The sequence below is a fragment of the Rhinopithecus bieti genome, unplaced genomic scaffold, assembly GCF_001698545.2.
Source record: "Rhinopithecus bieti isolate Rb0 unplaced genomic scaffold, ASM169854v2 scaffold_47707, whole genome shotgun sequence".
NCBI classification, from domain to species: domain Eukaryota; kingdom Metazoa; phylum Chordata; class Mammalia; order Primates; family Cercopithecidae; genus Rhinopithecus; species Rhinopithecus bieti.
This window is the reverse complement of record NW_016819117.1, coordinates 1,992,613-2,010,247: the sequence shown is the minus strand read 5'-3', so window position 1 is coordinate 2,010,247 and position 17,635 is coordinate 1,992,613. Positions and strand designations below refer to the sequence as shown.

Genomic DNA, 17,635 nt, shown 5'->3' with positions numbered 1-17,635 from the left:
CCGCGCGACGCCGGGCAGGACTTCCGTCGCGCCGCAGCCGCCGCCCGCCCCCATTGGCCACGCCCAGCGTCGCTCCGCCGCGGCCTGAGTGGGTCCCGCCTCCGCCCCAGCTGCATTTCCGGGTTGGGGCCTAGCAGGCGGGAGAGGCCCGGCCCCGCCTGGGGAGGGGGACCTCGCACCAACCAATGCCAGGGCTTGCGGGGCGGGGCTGGGCGGGGCAGGGAGCGAGCTGTCATTCCGGGCTCCCAGACCGGGAAACTGAGGCTCTGAGGGGACCGGGCTCCGACCAAGGTCACGCCCGAGGTAGTGTAGCGGCGGAACTGTGCTCGAACCCGGAACTCGGATTCCGGGGCTGGCTCTGTGTAAACTCGGAGGTGCAACTTTGCTACTTTCACAACAAGCGTTCACGGAAGGAAATCTGGGCTATAAAGCCATATTCATGGCCGTGCGCGGTGGCTCACTTTGGAAGGCCGAGGTGGGCGGATCACTGAGGTCAGGAGTTCCAGACCAGCCTGTCCAACATGGAAGAAACCCCATCTCTACTAAAAATATAAAATTAGCCAGGCGCTTTGTAATTGTTAATATTGATGATAGTTTTTTTGTTTGGGTTTGTGTTTGGGTTTGATTTTGGTTTTTTTTTTTTTCTTTTTTTGAGATAGGTGTCTTGCTCTGTTGCCCAGGCTGGAGTGCAGTGGCTCCATCTGTGCTCTCTGCAACCTCCGCCTCCCGGGTTGAAGCGATTTTCCTGCCTCAGCCTCCCAAGTAGCTGGGAATACAGGCATGTGCCACCATGCACGGGCAAATGTTTTTATATTTTTGTAGATACTGGGTTTCACCATGTTGACCCGGCTGGTCTGGAACTCTAGCGATCTGCCTGTCTCAGCCTCCCAAAGTGCTGGGATTACAGGCGTGAGTCACTACGCCCAGTCAACTTTATTTTTTTTATACTGACACATGGCCATGTAGTTCTTGAGTAATGCACAGAGAAAAGCGAAGCAGTGAAGGATAAACAGCTTGAAGAACTAGTACACGGTGAACTCTAGAACACGGAGCCCAGGGTGGAGGAGCCTCAGCGGCAGGGGCCAGGGGTCGGGAGGATGCTGTTCCGTGAAGAAAGCATCTGAGCAGGCACCAGGGGGCAGAGGAGAGGGGCAGCTGAAGGTGAAGAAAGGACAGTTCTCAGTTGTCCTGGGGGCCCCAATGGCAGCCAGAATGCTTGGCCAAGCCCAAGACAAGGATACCAGGAAGCACTTCTGCCTTCTGGAGACAGAGACAAATCTCCCCTTGAGTCAGATCCAGCTGCCCATCCCAGGACACCGCACAGACAGTGGATGTCTCATCTGGCCCAGCACGGTTCTCCTGACCCAGACTGGAGGAAGGAGACTGACCCTTCTCTTTATCTCACCCTTTCCTGCCCAGAACCTCTGTCCATGGCCAATGGATGACCTCAGGCCAAGAATACAGTAAGTTGGCCTGACGTTGTGAGGTCACGGTCCATCCAGGGAGGGGCAAGAAGATGACCAGGACCATCCTGGGAGGGGCTGGCAAGCTGCCTCATGTGTGTGGCCCTGTGCTGCGTCTACGCATTCCTCACTCACCTCTACAACTCTCATGGCAGAAGGGAGGAAATGGGGGTGCAGAGGCTAAGGAACATGCCCAAAGCCCTGCAGCTGGTGTATTAGTTATCTACTACTGTGTAATAAATTGCCCCAAAACTTAGATGTGTAAAACAACAAAGACATCTAACTCATGGTTCCTGTGGGTCTGGAATCCAGGAGAGGCAGGGCTGGGTGGTCTGCCTCAGGCTCTCGTGAAGTTGCCATCAAGATGCAGCCATGGCTGAGTTATCTAAAGGCTAGAGCAGGGCCGAAAGATGCACTTCCTAAAAGGTTCATTCCCACATTCCCACAGCTGTGGGCTGGAGGCCTCAGTCCCTCACCACACGGGCATCTTCAAAGGGGTGTGTGTTTTCAAGCCCCGACAGCTGGCTTTCCCCAGAGTGAGTGGCCCAAGAGAAAGAGAACACACGCAAGATAGAAGCCGCCATGTCTTTAATGACCTAACCTCAGAAGTGAAACACCATCACTTCCAACACATCTGCTGGTCACACACAACAACCCTGTAGAAAGTGAACGGGTGTGCTTTGGGAGGCTGAGGCAGGAGCACTGCTTGAGGCCAGGTGTTTGAGAACAGCCTGGGCAACAAAGTGAGACCCTGTCTCTAACAACAAAAAAAAATTTAAATAAAATGTTTTACAACGCGAAACAAGGTTACACAAGGGTATGAAATCCAGGAGGGGTCATTACTGGGGGTCCCCTTCAAGCTAGTTGAGGGGGAATTCCAGTCTCAGGCAGAGACAGAGAGAAGCAAGAAGCACAGGCCTGGCCTGGACCCTGCAGGTGTGCACACCAGAAGGCTCTAAGTTTCAAAGCCAGGGAAGGAAGGGCTCTCCCAGCAAGGATCCCAACCTGGTTGGCATTTCCAGACCAATGCTGCAGCTACTCAGTAGCATCTGGAAAGGGGACTAAAGGGGAAAATGGGGGGCAGGGAGATCAGGTGAGAGAAAAGGGGGCTCTCAAAAGACAACAGCACTGGCCGGGCGTGGTGGCTCACACCCGTAATCCCAGCACTTTGGGAGAGTCAAGCAGGTGGATCACTTGAGGTCAGGAGTTGGAGACCAGCCTGGCAAACATGATGAAACTCCGTCTCTACTAAAAATACAAAAATTAGCCAGGCATGGTGGTGGATGCTTGTAATTCCAGCTACTCAGGAGGCCGAGGCAGAAGAATCTCTGTCTCTTTTTTTTTTTTCTTCTCAGGGGAAAGTACGAACGCAGTCCCCCACTACCACAAATTATGCAGTCAAGTTTCCCACATTTGGGGAAATTGCAGGGGTCAGCACATCCGGAGTGCAATGGATAAGCCTCACCCTGGGAAAACCACCTTCGTGATCATAGTATCTCCCCTGCCAGGTAAGTATAGAAGAATCTCTCGAACTCGGGAGGCAGAGGTTGCAGTGAGCCGAGATCGCACCACTGCACTCCCGCCTGGGTGACAGAGGGAGACTCTGTCTCAAAAAAAAAGAAAAAGAAAAGAAAAAGACAACATGGTCTCCCTGTACTGCCTCTGGCCCACAAGGCCTGGTCCACATGTCTGAGAAGACTCCCAATATACATTTGGCTGGGCTGCAGATACATAGAGAATGGATGGAAGATAACAAAGTCACCATAGAGTGGTTTCCAAGCCACCGGGTAAATATCCTCGAACCATATAAAGAGACCACGCCAAGGGAAGAATCAGAGCTTGAACTGGGAAGCTACAGGGAAAACAGAAGTTGCATGAGATTCTATAGGCAAGTAATTTCCCCTTTCTTAAACCTCAATTTTCCTCTGAGAGTAAATCCGAGGACTGGCTACACAACTAGCTAAAAAGTCCCCAAAGTGGAAAACATCCCAATGTTTGGATAGAGAATGTAGAGAGAAGGGGCTGCCCTTCATAAACCAATGATAAGGAACATCGACATTATACCTTTAACCATGAGCAGTGGGAATTCCTGTCCTAAGGCCTTTCTCTCTAAAAAACAGAATAATGCCTCTCCAAAGAGATAGTATCTCTCCTAATCCTCCCAACCTAGTGAATGTGTTATTATAATGAGAAGAAGATGAATAATAATCAGCTGGCCTTACAACTAGATTAATTAATAGAGCCGAGAGCATGGTGGCTCAAAGCCCTGTAATCCCAGCACTTTTGGGAGGCAGAAGACAGGAGCAAGATAGATTATAGAAGCCCAGGGGTTCAGACCAGCCTGGCAACAATAGTGAGAGCCCATCTCCGTAAAAAACTAACGAAAACTGGGTGCAGACCAGACGCAATGGACATCACGCCTCAGTAATCCAAAACAGCCTTCGGTAAAGAGGCTGAGGAGGGTGGCATCATTTGAGCCAGGAGTTTTGAGACCAGCCTGCGCCAAGCTGGTGAGAAATCCCGTCTTTATACCAAAAATACAAAAGAATTCAGCCAGGCCACAGTGACAACACATCGAGACCAGGGGGTTCTCAAGATGCCTGGGTAAAACACAGCGTGAGATTCCCATCTCTTTAAAAAACAAGACAAGAAAAACTGGGCACAGATCAGGCGGCAGATGGTCATGCACTGTAATCCCAGCACTTTGGGAGGCCGAGGCGAGAGTGGGATCACTATGAGAGACCAGGATTTGAGACTACTCGGCCAACAATGGTGACCATCCCGTTTTTACGAAAAATACCAAAAATTAGCCAGAAGAGAGACCAGGGCGCGGTGGCATCACGCCGTAATCCCCAGCTCTCCAGCAAGGAGGCAGAGCACAGGAGAGGATAGCTTGAGCCCAGGAGTCGAGACCATGCCTGGGTAATACAGCGAGACCACCGTTCTCCACAAAAAAGGAAAAAAAAAAAAAAAAAAAGACCAAAAAAAAAAAAAAAAAAAAAATTTAGCAGCCAGAACAGTAGCCAGTTACTATGGAGAGCTGAGTCAGGAGAGACGCATTGAACCTGGGAGGCAGAGGTTGCAGGTGAGCCGAGATGGAGACACCACTAGCACTCCTGCCTGGAATGGACCAACAGAGTGAAGACTCTGTCCTCAAAAAAAAAAACAAAACAAGGACAAAAACAACAATAAAAACTGGGCAGTGGTGGCCTCACACCAGTAATCAACCCAGAACATTTGGGAGGCTGAGGACAGAGCCGCATCACCTGAGGTCGGGAGTTCGAGACTAGCCTGGCTAACATGTGAAACACCGTCTGCTATAAAAAAAATACAAAAAATTTAAAAATCCCCCCGGCCAAGCCGTGTTTGGTGCATGCCTGTAATTCCAGCTATTCGGGAGGCTGGGCAGGAGAATCACTTGAACCAGGAGGACGGAGGTTGCAGGTGAGCCAGGATCGAAAAACAAGCGACACAAGGCTGGGCAACAAGTGAAGACTACCGTGTATTAAAAAAAAAAAAAAAAAAAAAAGCTGGCCACAGGTGGCTCACGCCTGTAAATCCCAGCACTTATTCGGACAAGGCCTAGGGGGCGGATCAACATATGAAGATCAGAGAATTCAAGACAGCCCAGCCTGGCCAACATGGTGAAACCCCATGTCTACTAAAATACAAAAAAGTTAGTCGGGCGTGGTGGCCAGGATCGCACCAGGCTGGGCAACACAGTGAGACTCCGTGTTTAAAAAAAAAAAAAAAAAAAAAGGCTGGGCACGGTGGCTCACGCCTGTAATCCCAGCACTTTCGGAGGCCTAGGCGGGAGGATCAATTGAGATCAGGAATTCAAGACCAGCCTGGCCAACATGGTGAAAACCCATCTCTACTAAAAATACAAAAAAGTTAGTCGGGCGTGGTGGCCTGCGCCTGTAATCCCAGCTACTCAGGGGGCTGAGACGGGGCAATCGCTTGAACCGGGGAGGCAGAAGCTGCAGTGAGCAGAGATCGCACCACTGCACTCCAGCCTGCGCAAACCAGCAAAACTCCGTCTCAAAACAAACAAACAAACAAAAAACCAAATTGCAAATAGCAAAAGTGTAATCCCATTGAGAAAAAAACGTAGGTGACACAAATGTGGTAAAAGGCACAGGGCCAGGCTGTAAGGGAGTACCCGGACGCTCCGGAGCTGTCCAAGACTCCAGGGGCGGAAAAGCTGGGCTGAGGAAGTGCCCTTCCTCTACGCTTCTGGCGCCAATGCCCCCTGCTGTGCCCACCCTGGGTCCCTGGCCTGAGCTCAAAACCAACTCCGAGCTTGGGAAGCCCCGAGCCGGGGTGCTTCTAGAGTGCCCAGGCCACTCCTCCCCTTCACTTCCCGACAGTGAGGGCACGGCAAGGGGCGAGGTGCGGAGGTGCGGGACGATAGTCAAGCTGGGTCGTAGTGGAATCCACCTGTGCGTGATAGGTAACAGAAGGGAGAGGTGAGGCGCGGTGAGGTCCGCAGGGATGTGGGAGACGCGACGGGGAGGACTGGGACGAAACCAGACTAGGTCCGCAGGGATATAAGGGGAGCAGCGCAGAGAGTTGGTACGAGGAGGGGTCTACAGGGTTGTGGGAGGCGCGGTGGGGAGCGTTGGAGCGCGGAGGAGTCCGCAGTGGTGCAGTGGCTCGGCCGGGAGCATTGGGGCGACGTGGCGCTCCGCAGAGGTAGCGGGGAGCGTCGTGGGGAAACGGGGTCCGCAGGGGTGCGAGGGCGAGGCGGGGAGCGTAGCGGGGTGTTCAAGGTTGTGGGGGTTGTGGCGAGGAGGGTTGGCGCAAGGCGGGGCCCGCAGAGGTGTGGGGGGCGTGGTGGGGAGCGCTGGGGCGAGGCGGGGTCCGCAGGAGTGTGGGTGACGCGGTGGGAAGGGTTGGGGCGAGAAGGGACCCACAGGGGTGTGAAGGGCATGAGGGGCGTGGAGAGGCGGCATTGGTCCTCCAGCTCCCCGCGCCCGCGGGGGACCGCGCAGCCTCAAGCTCTGTGTCCGGGGCCGCGCGGGTTAACTGGAGAGGGCGACGCGCGCCCCTATTGCTCAGCCGCGGCGCGTGCCTTTCCTGCGGCGATCCTAATTGGCCCGACAGAGGTCCGCCCCCAGAAGCCCCTCCCACAGTAGCGTGGCCCCGCGTAGCGCATCGCTACCAGAGTGGCGCGTCAGCGTGGTCTCAGAGCCTGGGCTGCGGGGCGGGGCCGGATCGGTCGAGATCGTCCAGGCTGATGACCGTCTCCCGTGCCCACGCCCCAAACGCTGTCTCTGGCCTGGGTGTGCTCGGAGCCCACGAGGTGCAGAAGCTCGGACGGCGAAAGGAACCTGGCTGAGATCTGGGTCTTGGACCCGTGGGCTCGGCGCAGCATCCCAGCAGCGTGCACCCACAGGTGACTCCTGGCGGGGCGCGGTCTGCGCGATCGCAGGCGTCGGGTCTCATCTACCCTTCACACACGGGACGAAACGGGCCACCCCCACCAGGTGGCTGAGAGGATGCACCTCCCACTCCATCCCTCCCCACATGCCCAACCTCCCAACCCGTGACTCAAGCAGATACATGGGCGTCCCCCTTCAGCAAACGCCCACACCGCGGGCAGGCCTACCCCTCACCCCGCAGTCAGGTCGCCCTGCATCCTTCTTTGTAAAACCCACAGCTGTAGAGGGAGCGGAATGGTGGGGCAGGGTTGGGAAGTCCAGCGGGAGTGAGTAGTGGGGAATGATGGTGGCCAAGGTCACACAAGGCAGTGAATTCACTTCATGTCAAAAGAACGGCTCACGTAAGATAGTTGCTTTTGTTATGTATTTTACCACAATTTTAAAAAAGGAAACCAAAACCCACCAAGAGTGCTTCCACCACACCTCAAATAAAATCCTCCTGTAGCAGCTCCCCAGCCCAGGTCACTCACCCTGACCCCAGGCCCCTCTCCCACCACCCAGGGCTAGCCCTATGGACCAACCATCTCGGCCAGTCCCTCCCCGACCCTCCACCCAGGGAGGTGGGCGCTGGTCAGTGAATGGGGCAGGCCAGGCCCAAAGGCTGGCCCAGGGCTCACCAGCTCTGGGACTGGGTGCCCTGTCTGAGGTGGGGATGACCAATAGGCCAGCTCTGGGTTTTAGTTGAGGACGGGCACATCAAGCACTGACAGCCAGCAAGCTGGGCACAGGCGCTGTTCAGCCTATAAGGCATTGGCTGAGAACCTCACCTGCCTCTCCCTGCCTGTGAGCCCCGGCAGACAGCTCCTCTCCCAGGTCCAACACAGGCAGGCGCTGGGCAGCCACTTCGTGAGGGATGCGTGGCTGTCAGGGCAGAGGTGGGTATCCCTGCACCCCACCTCTCAGGTCAGGATCCACAACCGTCGCCTGCTTTCCTGGGCTGCCCCTGGGGCTTGTGGGCTGAGATCAACCCCTTGTGCCTTGCCCCAGGCCCTCCCTCAGGCAAGGCCCTGCGTGGCAGGTGGTTCTTCCCTGGCTGTTCCCTTCCAACAGGCGAGGCCCGGACCATCCTATCGCTTTGGACCTGGAGACATTTCCTTAACTGGGCTTTGCAGCAGAGGGAAGAGAACAGTGGCAGAGCCAGGCACACACCTCCTGTACCCAGGACAGCACCCGTAAGCAAGGGGGAAGGGGGCCACCCACCCCAGAACCCAAATGGAGAGAAAGTCAAGACAACCACCCCTGACCTAGGGCTGCACCAATCCCTGATGTCTGACCCCACTGTGGCTATCCTCAGAGCCAGGAGGGCTCCAGAAGCCCCCCCGCCTCAAAGCTGTTCAGGGAGCCTCACGGCCTGTTTGCAACATGGGTGTGTGCCAAGGCCAAGACACAGAAGATGGCAGGATGACACTAATGGGGTGAGCAGGGCACATTGGTGCCTCCCACGCAGGGTCACCACAGCTGGCAAGCACCAGGCCTGGGGATGGGTGAGGAGACAGGGTTGTTGAGAAGGGGAAATGGAAAGCTGGTCATCCGTGGCACTCAGGGCTGGGCCGGCAGCGGAAAAGAGGGCGGGGTCCTGGGCCCAGCCTCCCTCCTGGAGGTCAGAGTGGATCACGTGGCACTCTGCCCTGGCCCAGAACTAGGCTGTGGGCTCCACGCTGCACACCCAACTCAGGTGCAGACAGCAAACCCCTGACTGTTTGCACTCGTTGTGCCTTGCCCCCTTCCTGCCCGCTCTCCGCCCCTAGCCCACGGTGACTTCACCCCCACGGTGCCAGCCACTGACTGCCTGCCCCTCCCTCCCACAGTGACATTTTCCTGGGATCTGCAGGTCTCAGGTCTACCTGATGCAGACAGGCCCTGACCCCTACTGGGGCCCAAGGCCCAGGCTGAACTACAGCCCAGCCATCCCACCCCAGGCCACGAATGCCTTCCCCAAGAGAGCAACCAAGGACAGTGCCACGTGCAAGCACAAGCAAAACCCGGAGCCAAGGTGAGTCCTGCTGGGTGCACATTTATCCCAGCCACCGCCTCCAGGGCGGCCACAAAGGCCCTGGGCGTCATTCCAGCAGGGCTCCTGGAGACCAGCTCCCCGACCACTCAGCCCTGATGGCATCCAGCTGCGGCTGGACGTCCTCTCAGCTGAAGTCCTTGTCACTGCCTGGCTGCCTCCGCCTGCCACACAAGCTCACCCGAGATGTAGGTGGCCTGGACGTGAAGGGAGTCATCAAGCACCACGAAGTCTGGGACAGAGCCGGGCAGTGAGTAGGGGGCAGGAGTGGGGCTGCCCACCTACTCCCCCACAACTCGACACTGGTGGGGAAACCAAGGCCCAAGGATACGACCGGTGCAGGACACCGTGACCCATCACAGATGGATAGAGATGCTGGACAATGCTCCCGGCAACCCCTTGCCTGGCCTTGTCTGCAACACTAGAAAGCTTGGCCTGATGGCAACACGGGGCTACAACTGAGGCTGGCAGCCAGCAGCCCACCTGAGAGGAGGGAGCTAGGGAGGACCCACCCTTCCTGACCCTGTCCAGGCCACCTCAGGACAACAGAGTCTACAGGCAAGGCCAGGCTGCCCGGTAACCCTGCGATGTGCCCTCACCTGCGTCAGCACCAAAGTCCAGGGTCCCCTTACTCTTCTCCAGCCCCAGCAACTGGGCGGGGTGCAGGGATGCTGCCTCCAGGGCCGACTCCACGCTGCAGCCTGCTTGGGGGACACACCTGGGTGACGGTCCCCAAGCCCACGTGGCTTTGTCAACAGCCCTCCACCACCCCAGCACTCTGTCTCAGGAACTCTGCAGCAGGCTAAGAAGGATCCCGCTGGTCTGCCTGTCACCCTGGGCCCGAGTCACCAAGTACCCACTGCCCAGGAGCTCCTGTGGGCAGGGCCTGGGCTACACTCCAGGCACCCAGTCCAGCCCTTGGAGACCCGCCAGTCACAGACCACCTAAACCCGCACCTGTGCTGCTCACTGACCTGTGGCCTGCAGGAAGTGCCGGACACAGACGTCCATTGGGGCTATGCTGCCGCTCAGCGTCTTGGTTCCTTGAGAGCAGAGAGGGCAGGCTCTGGGGGGTCGTGGGCCACCTGGCATGCAGGCTGGGACCTGGGACCCAGTGGGTGAGGGCGCTCACCTGCTACATAGGCCGTCAGACCGTCCACTTCCACTTCCTGCTGTCCCAGCGTGTGCCGGCCGTTGCCCAGGCCCAAGGCAGGGATGGCATCAGTGACCAGCACCAGCCCTGGGGGAGAAGAGGCTCAGAACCTGCTGGCCCAGTCATCCTGCCTGCCCCGCCCACCTGACGGAGCTTACCCTGGGGGTGGGCGCGGTGGGCGATCCGCAGGGCGGCGGGGTTGGTGTGTGTGCCATCCGCAATCATCCCGTAGAAGATGCAGCGGCCCGCAGGCAGCCGGTCACTGGTCAGGAGCCCCACGATTCCTGGGTCGCGGTGGTGGAACTGAGCAGGGTCGGGGGAAGGGATGGCTGAGCAACAGCAGGGGCTGCTGGAACCCCAGCCCCGCCCCCAGGGCCCCACAGCACTCACAGGCAGCATGGCATTGAAGAGGTGGGTGATGAAGGTGGCTCCGCTCCACACAGCATCCTCTGCCGCCCGCAGGTCAGCCACTGAGTGCCCTGTGGGACCTGGATTCAGACTTTGCACCTGGCCCAGGTCCCCCAGGCAGGCCCGCCCTGAGCCAGCCCCTCACCTAGGGACACGCAGATGCCACGGGTCGTCAGCTCGCGGATCACCTCGTGGCTATGGCCCAGCTCCGGGGCCAGCGTCACGATGCGGACATTGTCCAGGGGCCCGTAGGTGGCCAACAAGTCCTGGAAGGCATTGGCCTCGAAGGAGCGGAGGTGGGCCTCGGGGTGCGCGCCCCGCTTCTCCCGGCTGATGAAGGGGCCCTCCAGGTGCAGCCCTGGGAGGAGGGAGCAAGTGGCTCCAGCAGGTCCCTATCCCACCCAGCCCTTTTCACCTGCCCTCCCCACCAGCTGGGCATCTGGAGGGGTTGGGGCTGCCAACAGGTCCCACAGGAGCCTCCCAGGGTGGGGGCAGGGAGGGGGTCAGCCACTCACCGAGGACCCCTGCCCCATGGGGACCACCACTCTTCACAGGGATCTGAGGAACAACCTGGGGGGAACCAGCTGTTAAAGCCCTGTCCCCCACGGCCCATTCCCAGAGGCCACAGCCTAGCCAAGGCCAGAGATCTCGGGTCAGAGTTCAGAGCCCAGCACCCAGCCCAGCCCCGGCCACCTGTCCCCTCACAGGGGTCAGGGAAAGCACAGCCGGCAGAACTGAAGAACCCATGGCAGGAGCAGGAAAAAATGACAGGCGTGTGGGATGCCAGCGGTCCCTGGGTCATGTGGGCAGGCTTGTGGGCACTGAGGGTGGCCCCGGGCACGGCAGCCCAGGGAGCACGGCTAGGAGGCAGGAGCAGCAGGGACCCTGGGGCAGAGCTCAGTGTGGGCATGGCCAGGGCTCAGCACTCTGTGTGGCCAACACCGTGGCCAGAGCTGGACACCATCAGGAAGACCAAGAGTGTCAGGGAAAAACGGGACACAGGCTCACACCATACATCTCAGAGGCTGACAGGCGGGCAGGCAGTCCACCACACACTCCCTCTCTCCAACACAGGCACGGGCCCGGGGGGCTTCCCAGACAGAAGAGCTTCAGGTGAAGATGGTGGCTGGACTGTACCCCCCGACTCCCCACCCTACACAACAGTAAGACTTTTTTTGGTTTTGGAACGGAATTTTGCTCTGGTCGCCCAGGCTGGAGTGCGATGGCATGATCTTGGCTCACTGCAACCTCCGCCTCCCGAGTTCAAGCGATTCTCCTGCCTCAGCCTCCTGAGTAACTGGGATTACAGGTGTGCACCACCATGCTTGGCTAATTTTATGTTTTTAGTAGAGACGGGGTTTTACCATGTTGGCAGGCCAGTCTCAAACTCCTGACGGAACACCCACCTTGGACTCCCAAAGTGCTGGGATTATAGGCATGAGACACTGCACCTGGCCAGCAATAAGACTTTAAGAGCCTTAAACCCGAGGGTCGGGGGGGCGGTGCAGAGGATGGGAGGAAGACAGCCAGACTTTGGGGGCTTGGCAAGAGGACACTGGGTAGGTCTGGGGGGGTGCACGCAGTGGGGGAAGTGACCTCCACAGGCTCAGGATGGTGCCTTGAGAAGTGGGGTGATGTGGGGACCAACAGAAGAGTACCTGCCCTGAGTGTGCTGGCCTGGCCCCCGGGGAAGTAGAGCAGATGGGCAAGGGTCGGTGTGGGCAGAGCGGGAACTCGGGAAATGTGTGTTCTCCAGGCGCTTGGCAGGGTGCCAGCCAGGCCCAGCCCCTCTGAGCTCTGCAAGACTCTTCTCAGGGAACCCAGCCAGTTCAAGAGAAAGGACCCAGGGACCCCAACCTACAAGTGCCTCCACAAAGCCCCTCCTGCAGGCTGGGTGCCCCCAGCCGGCCTGCTGACACCTGTCCACAAAGCCCCTCCCACAGACTGGGTGCCCCCAGCCGGCCTGCTGACACCTGTTCTGAAAGAAAGCACACCAGCAAGTTCAGCGGGCCCTGGGCAAGCCTCGAAAAAGAGCCTGAACACAAGAGGACAGGGCCAGGCGGGGAAGCAGAGACCACGAGGAGAGATGGACAGGGAAAAGGGCCATCACGGACACTCTCCAGCCAGTAAGAGGTCTTCTGTTCCTGAAACAAGAATAGGATGGTAGAAAAACGAACATTGGGCTGGGCACAGTGGCTCATACCTGTAATCCCAGCACTTTGGGAGACCAAGGTGAACGGATTACCTGAGGTCAGGAGTTTGAGACCAGCCTTGCCAACATGGAGAAACCCCGTTTCTACTAAAAATACAAAAACTGGCCTGGCGCGGTAGCTCACGCCTATAATCCCAGCACTTTGGAAGGCCGAGGTGGGCAGATCACTAGGTCAGGAGATCGAGGCCATCCTGGCTAATATGGTGAAACCTCATCTCTACTAAAAATACAAAAAATTAGCCGGGCGTGGTGGCAGGCGCTTGTAATCCCAGCTATTCGAGAGGCTGAGGCAGGAGAATCACTTAAACTCCGGAGGCGGAGGTTGCAGCGAGCAGAGATTGCGCCACTGCACTCCAGCCTCGGTGACAGAGGGAGACTCCATCTTGAAAAATAAATAAATGGCCAGAGAGGGGAGTGAAACAATCAGCAGGAAGCCTGGAATTGAGTCAGAGCTAAGAAACAAAGCAAAGATCACTCACGGCAAAGCAAGCAGAGATGGCAGCTAAGAAGATGTCACTGCGCCACACATCCCTTCATACCACCCTGATGACTGACCTACGCGGCTATTCTCATCACAATTATGGGGAACTACTGGGAAGGATGACGGGCAAGAAAGGGGCTGAGAGGACTCACGGAGCCACGAGCACGCTGATGTTCAGCTCTCCTGGTGGAAGGCAGTGGATTCTGCCCTGAGCTGAAAGACTGAGGAGCAGCCAGCACAGTTTTTAGAGCTATGGGGACAAATTCCAAGAGTCCACTGTGTTGAAAGTGATTGTCCCTAGGGTGGAAGCTGGCTGGGGCAAAGGGCCACTGCTTTTCCTCACAACCCCTGTGGATACACAGGCTCACTAAAGATTAAAACAGGAAAAAACAACAACAAAAGGCAATGGCTGAGTTTTTCTAGAATGGAGTTTTAGAAGAGAGCAAGAGAGTGCTACGTAGAGAGAGCAGAGTCAAAGATCAACCGTGGGGAGTGGAGTGAGGCACACTCCAGGCAGATAAGCAGCTGGAAAGGTCAAAGTGTAGAGAGCGTGCGGGGCCAGAGGCAGGGGCCTGGCTGCCCCATGGAGGTGCCTCACCTTGGCTCAGCAGGTAACAGACTTGAAGCAGAGAACAAAGTGATCTGACCTGTCTCCAGGTACCGTAGCAAAGGGCAGGCGGAAACCCCCGGGAAGAGAAGGCGGTCTCAGTGAACGAGAGCAGGACAACAAAAGACCGAGGAAACTTCTGGCAAGGTGACCATCCAATTCCACCCAGGGTGAATGGCTCCTGGAGGAGGTGGCATGCATGGCGGAGGGCAGACACAAGTGAAGGGGCCTCCAGTTTCTAAGACAAGTCAGGAAGGAGGCCTCCCAATTCCCACTCTCTGTAGTTGGCTCTCTGCCTTCATCCTGTGTGCGCGCCAAGGGTAAGACACGCTTTGGGAGACCGAGGCAGGTGGATCACAAGGTCAGGAGTTTAAGACCAACCTGGCCAAGATGGTGAAACCCCGTCTCTACTAAAAATACAAAAAATTACCCAGGCGCAGTGGCAGATGCCTGTAATCCCAGCTACTCGGGAGACTGAGGCAGGAGAACCGCTTGAACTCGGAGGGCGGAGGTTGCAGTGAGCCAAGATCACGCCACTGCACTCCAGCCTGGGCGACAAAGTGAGACTCCGTCTCAAAAGAAAAAAAAAACAAAAAGACACCTGCACTGCAGTGGGTGCTGGGAAAGAAAACTAAGTCCTACTTGTCAGAGACTCTTCCTAAAGAAGAGCCATAGTTCCTCCCACGCCTGTGCTGGCCAGAGATGCGCGGGCAGTCAGGGGCACAGTGCGGACAGGCAGGCAAGGCTTAGCAGAGGAGGCCTGGGGAGTAAGCCAAGGTTTTCTAGGCCAAGAGTTTGGGGACGGGAGTGGGGAATGTGCCTGAGGACAGAGAAGAGGCTGGACAGGTAGGAAAGGAATGCTGCAGGTGGGGGCAGGGCAGAGGTGATGTGCTGAATCCTGAATCTTGGACAGGTCGCTCTAGCAGGCCCCAGAGCTCCAGAGAACAGCTGTGAGAACCAGGTGCCAGTTGGCAGCAGGTTTTTGACATTTGACTCTGTGTGGGGAGGGCTGTGGGAAATTTCCAAAAAGACATCCATGGTTGATACTGAGTGGTTAACACTCAGCATCTCACGCACAATGCTAAGCACCCATGACACGCATGCTGCCATCATCCGCACTTTAGGTTTGAGGAAATGGAGGCTCAGAAAGGCAGTAGGCTGTCCTGAGTCTTCCAGCTGATACATGACATCATGAGGCCAACCCCAAATCCAGAAAGCCTGCGCCCAGAACCCACACACCAACCCCATTGTTCCCAGCTCTGGCTCTGCCCACACACCAAGAAAGGGACCCCTCGGGCATAACCCAAGCGGTCATCCTGCAATGAATCCTATGCTGGAGGGGAAAAATGACTGGGGCTCTGGACAGAACTCGAACACAGACGGCTCAATTCAAGTACTGTTAACAGTGTTCATTTCCTCAACTCACTAACTCTTGTGGCTACATAGGAAAATATTCATTATCTTAAGAAATAGTTAAGTACTGGCTGGGTGCGGTGGCTCACATCTGTAAGCCTAGTACTTTGGGAGGCTGAAATGCGCAGATCATGAGGTCAGGATTTCAAGACCAGCCTGGCCCGCATGGTGAAACCCCATCTCTACTAAAAATACAAAAATTAGCCAGGCATGGTGGTGTGTGCCTATAGTCCCCGCTACTTGGGAGGCTGAGGCAGGAGAATCGCTTGAACCTGGGAGGCAGAGATTGTAGGGAGCCGAGATCGCGCCACTGCACTCCAGCCTGGTCGACAGAGCGAGACTCTGTCTCTAAAACAAAAACAAAAAACAAACAAACAAAAAAACAGTTAAGTACTAAGAAATAAACAGGCATGATGGGCCAGGAACAGTGGCTCTCGCCTATAATCCAGCACTGTGGGAGGCCAAGGCAGGAGATCTCCTGAGTCTAGGAGTTTGAGACCAGCCTGGTTAACATACTGAGATCCCTGTCTCTACAAAAAACTTTTTTTTTTTTTCCAGACGGGGTTTCACTGTGTTAGCCAGGATGGTCTCAATCTCCTGACCTTGTGATCCGCCCAACTCGACCTCCTAAAGTACTGGGATTACAGGCGTGAGCCACCACGCCGGCCCAAAAAACTTTTTAAATTAGTCGGGTGTGGTGGCACAAGCCCTTAGTGCCAGCTACTCTGGGGGACTAAGACAGGCGGATCTCTTGAGCCCAGGAGTTCAGAACTAGCTTGGGCAACACAGTGAGACTCTATCTCTACAAAAAACGTTAAAATTGGCTGGGCATGGTGGCATACACCTGTAGTCCTACCTACTCAAGAGACTGAAGCAAGAGCATCTCTTGAGCAGAGGAGGTTGAGGCTGCAATGGGCTATGATCACGCCGCTTTATTCCAGCCTGGGCCACAGAGAGAGACCCTGTCTCTTAAAAATAACAAAAACTAAACAAAAAAACAACAGGCATGTTGGATACAACCTACTCTCAAATAGTTCAGTATAAAACAGCATAGGTACAGCCTTGAATAGTAATACACAGCAAAAAGTTAACCCTGGAGAACCTGAGTAAAAATTAAAATAAAGACCAAGAACAACCAAATTTTTTCCGGACAGGAAGGAAAGTGGAAGCGTGGGGCAAGTAGTACGGGGAAGTGTCTTCTGGAAGGCGTGTTCCACCGAGTCACACATCAGACAGGTTAGGGAGGAAGAGCCTGACCAGGGACTATCGCTGTGCCTATCACAGTCCTCCACGACCTGGGTTAAGGGGGTGGTTTCTGAAGCCTGGAGGCAGCCAGAGAGCAGCGCAGACGGTGGGGCCGGCCTATGGCTCAGAGGGTGCTGAGCCAGCAGTGTGGAGACAGCTGCGGAGGACAGAGGGTCTAGGGAGGCCAGACAGAGCGACAACTGATAAAGCAGCACAGGGGCGGGACCCTGGCCCAAGCTGGGTCAGCAAAGGGGGGCCAGACTCAGGACCATGGAGCACGTGCTGGGGATGGGGGCGTGAGTTTGAAAATGAGGGCGCTGACTGCTCCCGGAGCCCCCTTCGCCTCAGCCAAGGAGCCTCACCTCACCTTGTGATAAACCTCCGGTGGGGAAGTGACCAGGGTGGGGCAGAAGGAGGTGACGCCGTGCGACAGGATCCTCCGGGCCACCAGGGAAACCCCCGAACCTACGTCCTCCGTGGCTTGGGAGAAGTCAACACCAAATCCACCTGCGGCCACAGAAAAGGAGGTGTCGCATGGAGCTCAGACCTCCTCCCCTGGGTCCCCCTGCCGGCCCGGAGCCGCACCGTTAATCTGCACGTCGATGAAGCCGGGCGCCAAGATGCGGCCCCCGCAGTCCCGCCGCTCGTCGGCCACGCGCCGCTCCTCAAAGAAGAGCTTCTCCGGGTCCAGGATGCGGCCTCCGCGCACCCACAGATCCTCCCTGCGGACGGAGCGGGAGGGTGCTCGCATCGCGGGCCTGACCTCGGTCCCGGCCCCTGCACCCCGCCCGGTCCCCGTCCCCGCACCCTGCCCGGTCCCCAGCCCCGCACCCTTCACCCCACCCGGTCCCCGGCCCTACAGACCCCGGCCCGCGCCCACCTGAGCAGCTTCCCTCCGCGCAGAATCCGGCAGTTAGTGAACTGGAGCACCCGGGCCTCCGCCGCGCCCTGTCCGCCGCGCATGGTGAGCCCTGTCGGGAGCGAGCGGCGCCCCGCAGCGGCGAAATCCCGCGCCCAGTGACTAACCCCGGTTCAGAGCGCGGCCGCGCCCACGTGACCCTCAGCTGACTGAAGCGCGCGCCACGTGACCGCCGCGCCCACGTGATTGGGCCAGCCCACGTGACCAACGGCGCCCGGCGCCCGGCGCCGGCCCGCCTACCCCGCCCACACGCCCAACAAGCTGAGCAGACACAGGCCCA

The 17,635-nt window shown here is 57.2% G+C and overlaps 2 protein-coding genes across 2 annotated transcripts; one reads left to right on the top strand and one right to left on the bottom strand.

The window, feature by feature from the left end:
* Positions 1 to 5,708: 5,708 nt before the first annotated feature.
* On the top strand, positions 5,709 to 8,326 carry CEMP1 (cementum protein 1). Its single transcript, XM_017858300.1, is given in 6 exon segments — positions 5,709 to 5,855; positions 7,589 to 7,700; positions 7,703 to 7,808; positions 7,810 to 7,916; positions 7,919 to 8,258; positions 8,260 to 8,326. Coding segments are annotated over 6 exon segments (879 nt in total).
* Positions 7,250 to 17,570, bottom strand: AMDHD2 (amidohydrolase domain containing 2). Its single transcript, XM_017858468.1, is given in 11 exon segments — positions 7,250 to 9,150; positions 9,518 to 9,619; positions 9,892 to 9,984; positions 9,987 to 10,157; positions 10,229 to 10,373; positions 10,461 to 10,549; positions 10,624 to 10,836; positions 10,994 to 11,048; positions 16,804 to 16,943; positions 17,022 to 17,158; positions 17,317 to 17,570. Coding segments are annotated over 11 exon segments (1,317 nt in total). The 5' UTR covers positions 17,400 to 17,570; the 3' UTR covers positions 7,250 to 9,061.
* Positions 17,571 to 17,635: the final 65 nt, after the last annotated feature.